Source organism: Perognathus longimembris, chromosome 4, assembly GCF_023159225.1.
Source record: "Perognathus longimembris pacificus isolate PPM17 chromosome 4, ASM2315922v1, whole genome shotgun sequence".
NCBI classification, from domain to species: domain Eukaryota; kingdom Metazoa; phylum Chordata; class Mammalia; order Rodentia; family Heteromyidae; genus Perognathus; species Perognathus longimembris.
Genome location: NC_063164.1, coordinates 60,196,841 through 60,211,300, shown reverse-complemented (window position 1 = coordinate 60,211,300; position 14,460 = coordinate 60,196,841). Strand labels below are relative to the sequence as shown.

The 14,460-nt window shown below is 36.5% G+C and overlaps 1 protein-coding gene across 6 annotated transcripts in view; it reads left to right on the top strand.

The window, feature by feature from the left end:
- The window catches only part of Slc4a10 (solute carrier family 4 member 10), a 267,507-nt gene that overhangs the window by 148,060 nt on the left and 104,987 nt on the right, over positions 1-14,460 (top strand). For all 6 annotated transcript variants that reach the window (XM_048345333.1, XM_048345335.1, XM_048345332.1 and 3 more), the window contains exon 4: positions 7,703-7,841. In XM_048345333.1, coding sequence (XP_048201290.1) covers positions 7,703-7,841 — 139 coding nt within the window. The remainder of the gene's footprint in view (positions 1-7,702; positions 7,842-14,460) is intronic.

Below are 14,460 nucleotides of genomic sequence, written 5' to 3'. Positions count from 1 at the left end.
TTTATCCAACTTTAATAAATTATCATTTCCTATGGCATTTCTGCTATCATGTGTCATAGAGATGTCTTTTCATATAATAGCTCACACTTTCGAGTCCTCTTCATAAATGTGAGGACATTATTTTTCCAAGTAGTTTTGTGACTGGTATCCTCAAGGTGTGTAGTGAATAGTCTTCTTGCTTTATAAGGGGAAGCAATATTAAATTTTAAGTTCAAGGCTCATGGACATAACAATTGAGCATGATATTGTAGATATCCAATTTGTTGATACAGAGTAAACTGAAAAAAAATCAATGGGAACAGTGATGAGAAAAATTGCTTCAGAGATGGGAGGAGCATAAAAGCAACATTGAGTCATGTCTGCTATGAGATGTGGCCTCTGACCAGTGCCTCAAAAGTCAGAGTAGGTTGTGTCTACTAGCAATACATCCAAGATTCCTTCATGTAACTATAAAATTACAGTTGATGTGATTTCAATGATTATGCAACATATTACGTTTTTTCAAGAAGATCTAGACACAGACATTGAATACAAATTTGAAGCAATTTACTTGATTTGAAAAAACTACAGACTATTGCCTAGTAGTGTACTTTTAGAATGAGACAGTACCAGTTTATTTCAGAAAATCTAGACTAGGAATGTATTATGATACTACTGATTTAAGTTAATCTTGATGATTTTGGCAATTTTATTCCTCATTTCAAATAATGTATTCATACACCATATAGTGATTATACTTTTTTGTGGGCAGGGTGAGGGTGGTGTTGGCCATGGGGCTTGGACTCTTGGCCTGGGCGCTGTCCCTGAGCTCTTCAGCTCAAGGTTAGTTCTCTACCACTTGAGCCAAAGCACCACTTCCAGTTTTCTGATGGATAATTGGAGATAAGAGTCCCACAGCCTTTCCTGCCTGGGCTGGCTTTGAACCGTGAATCTTAGATCTCTGCCTCCTGAGTAGCTAGGATTACACAGTGAGCCACCAGTGCCTGGCTGCTTTTTCTTTTGAAGAGATAGTTCATTGTAAGAATTAGTTATTCACTCAATTATTATTTGTTTTATTCAGAATTAGTCTGAAAAATGCTTAAAATATTTGGTAATATATACTAAGTCTCATTACTACTAACATTCTATAAAATGCTTTAATAATACCTAAAATGAATATGCTATATAAATGCAGTTTCCTTTTCTACTTTCTTATATATTGGGCACATATAATAAGGAAGAAGACAGACTTGCATTTTAGACACTTAACATTTAATATTAACAATGATCATTGAATAATCATTGAAACAATTAGCATTTTAAAACAGATACTTAATTTTTAATCTTGTTCATTATTTCCTTTTTATTTGAGGGTATTTAATATGAGTGCCCTTTTGAGTAAGTTATTGTGACATATAGGGGAGATAATATATGTAAACATATGACCCACAAAAGAAATAATGTATTTCAAAAAAATCTATTCAACGTTTGTTTCTATTTTAACAATCTCACTATAGTTAACAGCTATTTAAACTCATTAATGAATCTAAGAGAACTATGGACATTTACTAGTTTCTTATAATTCTTACATTGAATGAATGTTTGTGATGTTTGATTGATCATAAAGTAACACTGTTTCGGCCTGTATGCTCCCTTTGTATTTATTCACTTGACTAATTTCCTTTCTGTTCCTGAATGAACATTGTGGCGAATTATCAAACTTTTCTAGTCTCTCTTATATCACCCAAGTATTTTTTTTTCATTTTAAGTTTTTATGCTCAAGGTGATGTACATAGGTGTTATAGTTACATATGTAAGAGTGAATACATGCTTGTCAAACTTGTTACTTGCTCCTTCATTTTCTCCTACCTTCCCTCCTCCCAATCCCCTTTGCCGAGTTGTACAGTTGGTTTACAATATATTGTCTTATAAGTATTGCTGTTGCATAGGTTTGCCTTTTATCCTTTGTCTCACTATTTTGATGTTCCCCTTCCCTTCCCTAATCCAGACAAACATATATACGTATACCCAGGATAACCAAAATCTTTTGATGAGGAATAAGAATCTCTAGCCTCATGTAGTAAAGGACACATTGAACATGGGTTGACCTCCAGGCTTTTTCTTGCTCTCTTGTTCAGGCCTGTGGTAGGTTACAGTCTACATTTGATTACATTGCATATCTTCTTACTACAAAACACCTTATCATCTTCTCAACTGTAGTTTCTGATTCCTGCAGATTTGGAGCATAAAAAAAGAACAGGTCTAATGGGAATGAAACTGAAATGTTTGTACCATGTTGCTGCTGTAAATGAATGCTACACTTTGTAGGCTTAGCAAGATTTTGAGTTTTCTCTTGTATCTCTCACTGGCACCCTCTTCTGCTTTATTTTGCCTTAAAAAGTCTTCTACTTTAAAATAGAGCTCTTAGAAAGAGGCTCATAGTGAGCACTTTTGTAATATGTGTGAGACTTGGGTTCAATTCAATTTTGTATGGACCAAAGGCAGAAAAACAAAACAACAGAAAACCCACCAACAAACAGGTTGACATGTTGGCTTGTATACATTTTGTTACACTACTTTACCTAGAAATCAGTGCTTAAAGTAATTATAACAGGCTAAAAGAAATTCTTAGTGTACAAGATATATCCTAGCTATAAATTAATATTTGTACAGAATTTTTATCCTTGAAGTAGGTAAATATTTATAAAGCCTTCTCTATGTGCTGAGGATACAGCAATGAAAAAAAGCAAAAAAAGTCTCTACCTTTGTAATTCATACATTTTAAGTATTGTTGTATGATAAATGTATTATAGTTGAGATGAGTATAACAAAGAGAAGTGTAAGGTTCTGTTAGGAACCCAACATAAATGTTTGCATTGAATGTACTAATATGTATGTATGTGTGTTTTTGCAAAGGTGATTATTATTGCCAAGATATATGACATTTAAATGGAATGTATAAAGATATAGAGGAAAGTTAGAGAAAACTGTACATACATAGGCCCTGTATCTGAGAAACAGTGTATTATTAAGAATATTAAAGAGGGCTCAGTGGGAGATACTGCCTAGCATGCTCAAAGCCCTGAATTTTTTTGTTTGTTTTTTAATAATTACTTATTTACTGTCAAAGTGATGTACAGAGGAGTTACAGTTTCATACGTAAGGCAGTGAGTACATTTCTTCTACAATTTGTTACCTCCTTCCTCATTTCCCCCCTCCCCTCCCTTCCCCTCTCACGCCATGAATTGTTCAGTTGATTTACACCAAACGGTTTTGTAAGTATTGCTTTTGGAATTGTTTGTCTTTTTATCTGTTGTCTCTCGATTTTGATATTCCCTTTCACTTCCCTAGTTCTAATACCAGTATATACAGTATCCAGGGTACTCAGATGAGATACAGTGATAGTGCAGGGACAACCACAGGAAGAGGATTCAAGAGGATCATCAACAAAAGAAGCTATAGTTTCACATGGCATGTTGAAAGTAATTACAACAATTATACAACAATCGTTTCCATAACATGGAGTTCATTTCACTTAGCATTATCTTATGTGTTTATAAGGGAATAGCTATTGGGCTCTTGTGATCCTCTGCTGTGACTAGCCTCAATGTGTGCTAATTATTCCCTATGAGGGAAACCATAGAGTCCATGTTTCTTTGTGTCTGGCTCACTTCGCTTAGTGATGAGAATGGCCAAAAGACATATAAAAAAGTGCTCTACATCACTTGCAATAAAAGAAATGCAAATCAAAACAACAGTGAGATTCCACCTCACCCCAGTAAGAATGTCCATGATCAGGAAAGCTAACAATAACAAATGTTGGAGGGGATGTGGCCAAAAGGGAACCCTACTTCATTGTTGGTGGGAATGTGAACTTGTTCAGCCACTGTGGAAAGTGGTATGGAGATTCCTCAGAAAGCTAAACATAGAGCTCCCATATGACCCAGCAGCCCACTTTTGGGCATCTAACCAAAAGATTACAAAGAAGAACACACTGAAGCCACCAGCACAACTATGTTCATCGCAGCACAATTTGTCAGAGCTAAAATATGGAACCAACCCAGATGCCCCTCAGTAGACGAATGGATCAGGAAAATGTGGAACATATGCACAATGAAAATTTATGCCTCTATCAGAAAGAATGACATTGCTCCATTCGTAAGGAAATGGAAGGACTTGGAAAAAATTATACTAAGTGAAGTTTCCCTGAATTCTATCCCCTGAAAAATAAAGATAATATCAGTTGCTGTTCCTTCTGAATGACTTGGATTTCCTAATCTTGTTCTGTCACACATTTACTACACATACAGCAACTCTTAGCTCTGTACCTTCTGTGGGAAGTGGGGCTTTGGGAACCAATGTAGTCTGTGGTGCAATGTAAGGAAAGCTAAAGTGTCTCCATCGTGTAACATGAAGGGAAAGAGTGTCAGAAGGTAGTGCTAATGAGTCAGGTACGAGTTACAGTCCCAATGCAAATATTTATTTGTACCTACATTTAAGTTAATTGTTTAGTATTCATATTATTAAATTAGTATTATGTGTGTACATGTTTCACCATGCCCTCCAAGAAGATAAATATTAGAGTAAATGAAGCTTAATATCTGGTATTTAATAAATTGCTTACTGTATTTCCTTTTGGAAATGTATTTTTATTATCATTAAATAGTTGTACAAAGGGCCTTCAGTTTATCAGAACAGTAATAATCAGTTTCATCATTTCCATCATTCTCCCCGCTTCTGATCTATCCCGTCACTCATCCCTTCAAGTTTTATAGTTTCTATTTCACATATGTACCTGCAGTGTTATGGCTATATTCACCCTTTATTTATCTCCACTGCTATATTTTCTAATTATATTTTTCTTTTGTATAGAAACATTATTAATTCTGTATTTTGATCATGTGATCATGTAATCATTAAAAATATAAATAAAAGCAATACCCTAGAATTTTTTTTTTCTAGTCCTGGGGCTTGGACTCAGGGCCTGAGCCCTGTCATTGGCTTCTTTTTGCTGAGGGCTAGCACTTTACCTCTTGAGCCAGAATTCCACTTCCAGCCTTTTCTGTTTATGTGGTGCTGAGGTGCTTTGTGCATACTAGGCAAGCCCTCTACCACTAAGCCACATTCCCAGCCCTTAGAATTTTTTTAATTATCAGAGAGTGATTGAAGAAAGAGCACATAAAAGCAGGAATACTTAGAAATAAATACGGTGAACATATTTATGAAAATGGTTTTCTGAAACAAGGTTTTACCATGTAGCCAAGGGGCTGGAACACAAGACTCTGTATCTCAGGCTGTCCTCAAATTTCTGATCTCCCGCTTCACTTCCAAGATGCTGGAATCACAAGCATATTTTACTACACCCAGATTTTAAAGAAGTTTTTACTTCAACAAAAATCTTTACTTGAAGGAGGTGGGGTGAAGTCGAGGGGAAAGGGGCAGATAAGTGAAAAGGGGAAGAGGAGAAGAATGCAGTCAAAAATTTAATGTACAAAATATTAAGAAGAGTGAGAAAAAGGATGGGTAGGGAGGGAGGGATGGGTGAGAATGTTGAAAGGGGTGACATTGGTCATGATGCATTTTATTCATAAACTGCTTTGTAAAGTGGCAACTCCTTTGTATATAACTTAAAGATAAAATGTTTTAAAGTTATTCAGTGTTAAAAGAGCTTTGAATACAAGGGAATTATTGTTATTATGAATGTGATATGCAGAGGGTTTGCACTTATGTAAGCCAAATAGTACATTTCTTTTTGAACAATGGTGGTACTCCTTTCTTTGCTGTAATCCAGTTTTTCCCTCCCACCCCTACCCACAAGTTATATACTTCATTTTCAACATAGTGTCTAGTGAGTACCACTGCTGCATTTCTTCACCTTTTGTTCCTCCATTTCTGTGCACAAAGGGTTTCTTGATTTTTTCACTAAGAGCAAGTCAGAATGATCACAAAGTGGTGGTTGGGAGACAGTTTTCCATGGATCACATGAGAAGAGGCAACTGGCTGCCTCTCTGCCTCACTCTTTTCAAGCATGTTTGTATAGTAAGCAGACTAGGAAGAAAGATCCATTCTGGATCAAATGGCAGATTTACCTACTGTCACACTGTAACTGGGATGTTTCCCTATTGTGCAAAAGTCACAGAGGGTTGTTGTTTCTTGCAAATGACTTGAGTTTACTAGGCTTCTTCTTGTATAACTCTTCTTACTACATATACAGCATCTCCTGGCTCTTAGAATGTCCTACTGTGGGATGTGAGGCCTGGAAAACTCATGTCGACGATGATATCATGGACATTATTATTGCTGTGAGCAACAACCTGTTTTGTCTCTAAACCAAAAGCTCCATGACTTTTCCAACAGCCATAAAATTAACATGATAAATATGCACACCCTTCACAATTTTCTGATGCAAATTTTGATATCTTATACCACTAAACAAATAAAAATCATTGACAACTTTTCATATGCTTATTAATCATCTGTCTCTCTTCTCCAGTAAAGTGTTTCTTGGAAAATATTGACCAATTTTACTTGACTCACATGTTTTACTCATTTTTTGAGAGGTCTCTACATATTCTGGAATTAAATACACAATTTACAAATCATTTTCTCCCCCTTTTGTAGCTCCTCTTTATATTCGTTTAACAGTGTCTTCACCAAAGAGAAAAATTTAGTTTTGGTTAATTTCAACTTAACACTTTCTGCTATGGTTTATACATTTGGTATCAAGTTGAAGAACTCTTTGCCCAAAGTTCAAAATCATTTTTCCTTGTGTTCTTCTGAAAGTTTATAGTTTAATATTTCATATTAAGGATGGTTATAAGTTGATTTTGGTGTAAAATGTGAAGTTTAGTACTAAGTTTTCTATTTTTAAATGTGGATGTCTAGTTGTTCCTACACCATTTTTTGAAAAGATGCATAAGAAAGACACAGATAAAAAATATTTTCCATTCAAGTGTCTTGTATGTTTAAAAACATCAATTATCATCCAGATGCTGGTAGCTCATGCTAGTAATCTGAGGCCTAATATTTGAAGCCAATCCAGGCAGGAAAGTCCTTGAGACTCTTCTCTCCAATTTTCTTCCAAAAATCAAGAAGTGAAGCTGTAGCTCAAGTGATATAGATCACTGGCCTTGAGCAAAAATGCTCAGGAACAGTGCCCAGACCCTGAGGTCAAGCACACACAAAAAGTAAATGGTCCAGATTTAGTTCGACTATTTTTTCTGGATTCACTAGTTGGATCATATCTAGATGTATGTCTTAACTTGTCCATTGTGTTATAACAAAGCACCACAGATTCAATGGGTCATAAACAACAGAAATTCATTTGTGACCATTCTGGGGGATGAAAGTCTCAGATTGGGGAACCTTCTTTATTTCTAGTTATTTTGGGAATGGAGTCTAATGAATGTTTGCCTGGGTTGGCCTTGAACTGTGATTTTTCCAAATGACAGTTCCTTGAGTAAACTAAGATATGAGCCACTGACACCTTGCTGACAATTTACTTTTTCCTTTTCAGACTGTCTCTGTACATCCACTATTTTATATTCCCACATTATGTTAGACTTAATTCTGTACTAAATTTAACTTTACTACCCGGTGTACACTGGGTGTACACTGGTGTTGAAGTTGAGAATAAAGGAGGTATGAGTATTGAACACACTGACTGAAATATTTTAAACTTAGAGTTACAGTAATAAATGTTCCCATTTCTTATTTTTCACAGATACCCCATCACAGCGAGTGCAGTTTATTCTTGGAACTGAGGATGATGATGAGGAACACATTCCTCATGACCTTTTCACAGAACTGGATGAGATTTGCTGGCGTGAAGGTGAGGATGCTGAGTGGCGAGAAACAGCCAGGTGAGGATTTGGGTTGAAAGGTGAAGGAATACTAAATAATTTTCATGTATTAGTAAATGAGATTCTCAGTCCATTGATTTTGCAAGCATCCATGCTTGCTGCTGATTTTTTTTTTATCTTGCTCTTCTGGGTTGGACAGATCCTATAATGGGATATGGGTCAGAATGAAATCTGAAGGCAGTAATTATAAGTAAACAGTGACGCAGAGCCAGCAACAGCTGCGGTCTCACACGGCAACTTAATTTATGTGTCATCAGCAAAACAATAGAAATCTACAAGTAATTTATTTCTGTCTTTTCAGCTGCTGGCTTACACCCCAATTGGCAATATTTATGTGGTAATTTGAGTGTGAGACTCTGTAAAATAAAGGGCAAATTTGAAGAGGCTTTAGGTACAGTCCTTGATTTCATGTAATACTTGGTGAGAATACAAATGTTTTCTAATGTGTTTCTAGGGAATAAATACATTTATACAGAGTGCTTTTCAAAAGGTCATTTCTAAAATTACTTTTTCTATTATTTATAATTAACATTTGCATATTGCCCTGTAACTCATGAACTGCTGTAGAAAAAGTAATCAACTCAATTTTGTGATTATTTTTCACTCGCTCTTGCTCATTTTCTCATTTAAATAACTTTATTTATGGACCATGGTAAGTATAATGGATGTAGGAAAGGACACACAAAAATCTATCACAGGTTCTAAATTAGACGAGTCAGCCAAGAGGCAGATGCTGAATCATGAATGATGCCTGTATACACGAATAACTGTGAGCGCACCTAGGATTGTCACTTAGCTAAGGCTTCCCAAATTTTTATGTGAATATAAAGTGCCTCAGGTCTTCTTAAAAATGCAGATTTAGTAAACCTTAAGCATAGTGTTTCAGATCCTGTGCCTCTAACAAACTCCCAGCTGATGCTCTGTCAGATGATTTTGGTTTGTAAATCACACTTTTGGTTAACAGGTTAGCAGGTATCTCAACAACAAGGGTGAAAGAGAAGGGCAAAGTAAGCCCACTGGGACAGGTGACTCCTGAGCTGACTCTTGAAGGTGGAATGGGAGTGAACTAGGCAGAAAATCAGAGGAGTGATATACTAGGCAGAAGGAGTAGGATATTGGGAATAAATCACTGATGCAGTGTTAGCTATTTTATTAGGTTTTTCTTTCCACAGTAAAGCAGTTCTAATGGTCAGAAAATTTATCTACCAGACACATATTGTTAGAGGTCTTTATGCTGTAATTAATAGCTTTCTTCCTTTCCCCCCTTACTTTCCCGCCTCTATTTTTCCATATCCCTATGTCTCCTTCTCCCTCCCCCTTTGTCTTCCTCTCTCCCTCCCTATTTCTTTTTCTCCCATTCTCCTCCAGTCTCTACCTCCTCCCACTTTATTCGCCCCTGTCATATGTATTGACCAGTCCTGGGGCTTGAACTTGGAGCCTGTGCATTGTCCCTGGCTTCTTTTTGCTCAAGGCTAGCACTTTACCTCTTCAGCCACAGCACCATTTCTGGCTTTTTCTGTTCATGTGTTGCTGAAGAATAGATCCAGGGCTTCATGCATGCTAGGCAAGCACTCTACCACTAGGCCACATTCCCAGCCCTAGTTATTATTTTCGTTATTTGGCTTTTTGAATACTTTAGAAATGTGATATGGTAGTTTGTTATGACTGCTTTTCTGCAGGGCAAAGGACATAGCTCGCAAGATAAACAGAAAGCCCACTGATTGGGAAAAGATCTTTACTGGCCATACAACAGACAAAGGCCTCATATCTAAAATATATGCAGAACTAAAAAAATTACATTCTTCCAAAACAAAACTGCAAAGAACCAATAGCCCCCTCAAAAAGTGGGCTAAAGACTTAAAAAGAGACTTCTCTGATGATGAAATGCGAATGGCCAAGAGACATATGAAAAAGTGCTCTACATCACTGGCCATAAAAGAAATGCAAATCAAAACAGTGAGATTCTATCTCACCCCAGTAAGAATGTCCTATATCAAGAAAACTAGGGGCTGGGGATATAGCCTAGTGGCAAGAGTGCCTGCCTCGGATACACGAGGCCCTAGGTTCGATTCCCCAGCACCACATATAGAGAAAATGGCCAGAAGCGGCGCTGTGGCTCAAGTGGCAGAGTTGCTAGCCTTGAGCGGGAAGAAGCCAGGGACAGTGCTCAGGCCCTGAGTCCAAGGCCCAGGACTGGCCAAAAAAAAAAAAAAAAAAAAAAAAAAAAAGAAAACTAACAATGACAAATGTTGGAGGGGATGTGGCCAAAAGGGAACCCTACTTCATTGTTGGTGGGAATGTAAACTGGTTCAGCCACTCTGGAAAGCAGTATGGAGATTCCTCAGAAGGCTAACCATAGAACTCCCCTAAGACCCAGCAGCCCCACTTTTGGGCATCTACCCAAAAGATCACAAACAAGAACACACTAAAGCCACCAGCACAACAATGTTCATCACAGCACAATTTGTCATAGCTAGAATTTGGAACCAACCCAGATGCCCCTCAGTAGACGAATGGATCAGGAAAATGTGGTACATATACACAATGGAATTTTATGCCTCTATCAGAAAGAATGACATTGCCCCATTTGTAATGAAATGGAAGGACTTGGAAAAAATTATCCTAAGTGAAGTGAGCCAGACCCAAAGAAACATGGACTCTATGGTCTCCCTCATAGGGAATAATTAGCACAGGTTTAGGCAAGTCACAGCAGAGGATCACAAGAGCCCAATAGCTATACCCTTATGAAAACAAAAGATGATGCTAAGTGAAATGAACTCCATGTTATGGAAACGACTGTTATATCACTGTTGTAATTACTTTCAACAAGTGATGAGAAACCGTAGCTTCTATTGTTGATGACCCTGTTGTATCCCTTTTCTGTGGTTGTACCTGCACTATCTCTGTATCTTATCTGAGTACATTGGAAACCGTGTATACAGGTATTAGAACTAGGAAACTGAAAGGGAATACCAAAATCTAGAGACACAGGGTAAAAAAGACAAACGAGTACAAAAGCAATACTTGCAAAACTGTTTAGTGTAAATCTACTGATCAACTCATGGGGGAATAGGGAAAGGGGGAGGGGGGAATGAGGGAGGAGGTAACAAACAGTACAAGAAATGTATCCAATGCCTAACGTATGAAACTGTAACCACTCTGTATATCAGTTTGACAATAAAAAAATAAATAAATTTAAAAATAAAAAAATAAAATGTTACATAATTATTGGATTTTACTGATATTTATATTGAAATAGTTTAAGCACAGGCCTAAATTTAAAATATATATAACTTGATCAATTCAGTTGACAAAATGACAATACTGAGGTGTGAACTCAAGACACTGTAATAGGCAAGTGTTTGCCAGTTGAACCATACCTATAGCCCTTCTTTTATGCTGCTGGTTATATTTTGAGATAGGGTCTTTCTTTTCATCAGGACATGTTTGGACTTCAATCTTCTTGTTCCTCTTCCTGATGTAGTTGCAGTGTCAAGTTTATGCTTCCACACTCAGCTTTTCTGTTGGGATTGGGGGGCCTCTAAACCTTTTAACCTGGGCTCACCTTGATTCTACCTCCTAAGTAGGTAGGATGACAGGCCTGAGCCACTGGTGCCTGGTTTATAACTTGTTCAATTTTAAGATTAAACATGTTCTATCTTACTTTTTTTCAAATTTTTATTATCAAACTGATGTACAGAGAGGTTACAGTTTCATACGTTAGGCATTGGATACATTTCTTGTACTGTTTGTTACCTCGTCCCTCATACCCCCCTCCTTCCTCCCCCTTTCCCTTTTCCCCCATGAGGTATTCAGTTCACTTACACCAAACAGTTTTGCAAGTATTGCTTTGTAGTTGTTTGTCTTTTTTTTGTTCAACTGCATCAAAAACTAGCTACAAAGGAGTTTAAAAAACACACAACATACATGCTCAGCATTATTTAGCAACAGGCAAGCAATAAATGATCATCACCACAATTCAGTTTTGTGATACTTGCTATTTAATCATCATAAAGTTGTTGGCAAAGAGTTGAAGTACACATTTCATTGTTTAAGGTTACAAGCATCTGGTTGCAGAAAACAATGTTTTTGGAGTACTGCTGAAAGGAGTCTCTTTAATCTATTGCTATAAGTATATTTTGAAAGCATGTCCTGCAGATTCTTTTTTTTTAATCTGTATCCTCATATCAGAACCAGGAAGTAAGACTGGAACATATATTTTGGCATATGTTATTCCACCATTAGTTGTAGAATAGTTTGGCGATTTGGGAACCATCCATTAGCTTTTTGCTCAAGGCTGGTATTCTACCACTTGAGCCAAGGCTCTCCTTCAAGTTTTTTGCTGGAGATAAGAGTCTCACAGAACTTTTCTGCTTGGGCTAGCTTCCAACTATGATCCTCAGATCTCAGCCTCCAGAGTAGCTAGGATTACAGACATCAGCCACTGACTCATAGCATCCATTCCTTTGAATCAGAAACTTCTTGTAACTTTCCCATCTCATAAGAGAACAAGAATGAGAGTGAAAGCAGGAGAGAGAGAGAGAGAGAGAGAGAGAGAGAGAGAGAGAGAGAGAGAGGGAGAGAGATAGCAGAGGCAACACTAGAACGTGGTTCTGTCACTCTGTCACAGTTGAGCAGGTAGGATTGTATCAGGCTCTAATAGATTAACTTTAGTAATGTATTTGTTTTAAACCATCAGAGTATATGACTGTTTATTTGTAAGGAATAAAAGAGACAATGCAGTTAATCTAGTTAGTGTCCTCTATTAATGCTAGATAGGACTTGTGTCTGTAGCTGTGTTTTTTGGAATTTATGCATGGCACAGCTGTTTGAGGTTCAGGGAGACATCTGATGAGCAATCAAAATAGTAACAGACATTGAAGAGGAGGGTAGACGAATTTTGGCTGAGATACAATACTTCAGGGAAAAATTGAATATATTTATTGGGGACTTAGAAATGTACTTGGTCTTAAAGTGTTGGAAGTAATTTTATTCTTGTTGCCTTTGTTCATTTAAAAAGATAATTTGAGTTAATTCATGCATCCATCTGATTTTTCAAATGTAATTTAATTCTAATAAATCATTAGCATAATAACTTGAAGCACTTCTTTCTTTTGGTTAGTATACCAGGTGGGATTAATAAATTTCTACTTTAATAGTGGAAATAAAAGTGATGTTTCATTGGCACAATGCACCTGTCACATATCACATATTGAATAATTCATGGCCAATGTTGTTGCCAAGTAAAACTTAAGCAAAGTTTTTTATTTTGAAGGTAAAATTTTGAATCAGAATTATTTAATAAATGTTTGTGAAAACCAGCTGTTCGGCTTTTAAAATGCTAAATGGAACATATGAGGAGGCTAATGAAATCAACACAATTACAATGTCCTGCTTATAAATATCAATGTTATTAATAGAAAAGTGAGCAGAGCTGCCACAGCTGTGCAGCCGTATAGACAACATGCTTGACGCACTGTGATTGCCCTTTAAAAATGCCTCCCACTAATGAGTACAGAAGAGGCAAAGCAGGGGGTAGCAGTCAGGCCTCTGATCCATACATGTGGTGGTGAAAGGATTATTAAATCAAAATAGTTTTGTTAATGCTATGAAGGCCCTTGATATAAAAAATGTATAAGTGTTCAAGTCATCTAAATTTTTCTAGGAATGTAAAGTGTGAATGTAAAATGTGACCTAAGAATAGTGAATGTCGTGTAAACATTGGGTTTGGAGACTTAAAACCCTCATAAGTGGATGATAGTCAGAAATTACCTGTGTTATTCTCTATCCTCATACTAACCTTATCTCCCACTTGCCATGTTCCCCAATTCTCCTCAAAGAGGATGCTTACTTTTGGGCATACATGTATTGCTTCCATAAAGCATTGCTTTTGGTGATGCAGGAACTCCTTTTCTTTTGAGTAAAATGAGAGATTAAGATTTCCTAGAAGAGTTACATTGAGTTAGTTGTAACAGTATACAGAAAGAGTTAAGTTTTCTAGAAATGCATCTATTCCTTACTGGTAAAAGAATTTTCTTTTGTATATTTTTAATATGAATATTATAGAGCAGATTACCATTAACTTAATCCTCAAAGAATTCATGCAACACATATTAATATTGTTTAGTAGAAAGAGAATTCAATATGCTATTTGTGGATAAAAACAGATTCAGACATACTGAAGGAAATGAAAATAATCTGCTCAGGGCTTAAACCCACTCTCACCCCATGCAGAAAATGCGTAACTGGCCTACAAGTTTTTGTTTTATTTTATTTTAGTTTTTGCATTGCTTATCAATCACATTCATGCTCTGAGACTCCTATTTGCCTTAGCATGCTATTTAAATAAATGTCAGCAAAGGTTACTTGAAAACTGGAGCAAATTATAGCTATTTAGGTCATTAGCTTCAGTCAGACTTTTCTCAGCTCAGAGTATATTCCATAACTAAAATTCCAGACTAAAAGGTCTGCTCCCAGACATTTAATTTCTATCTTGGAGGATGAAATGAAATAAAAAAGAATCCAGAAAACTGAGATATACTTATGATATATATGTATGTACATGTACATATATTATTTTTTAATATAGTCTCTTTTAAAACATGCATTTAAATGCCTC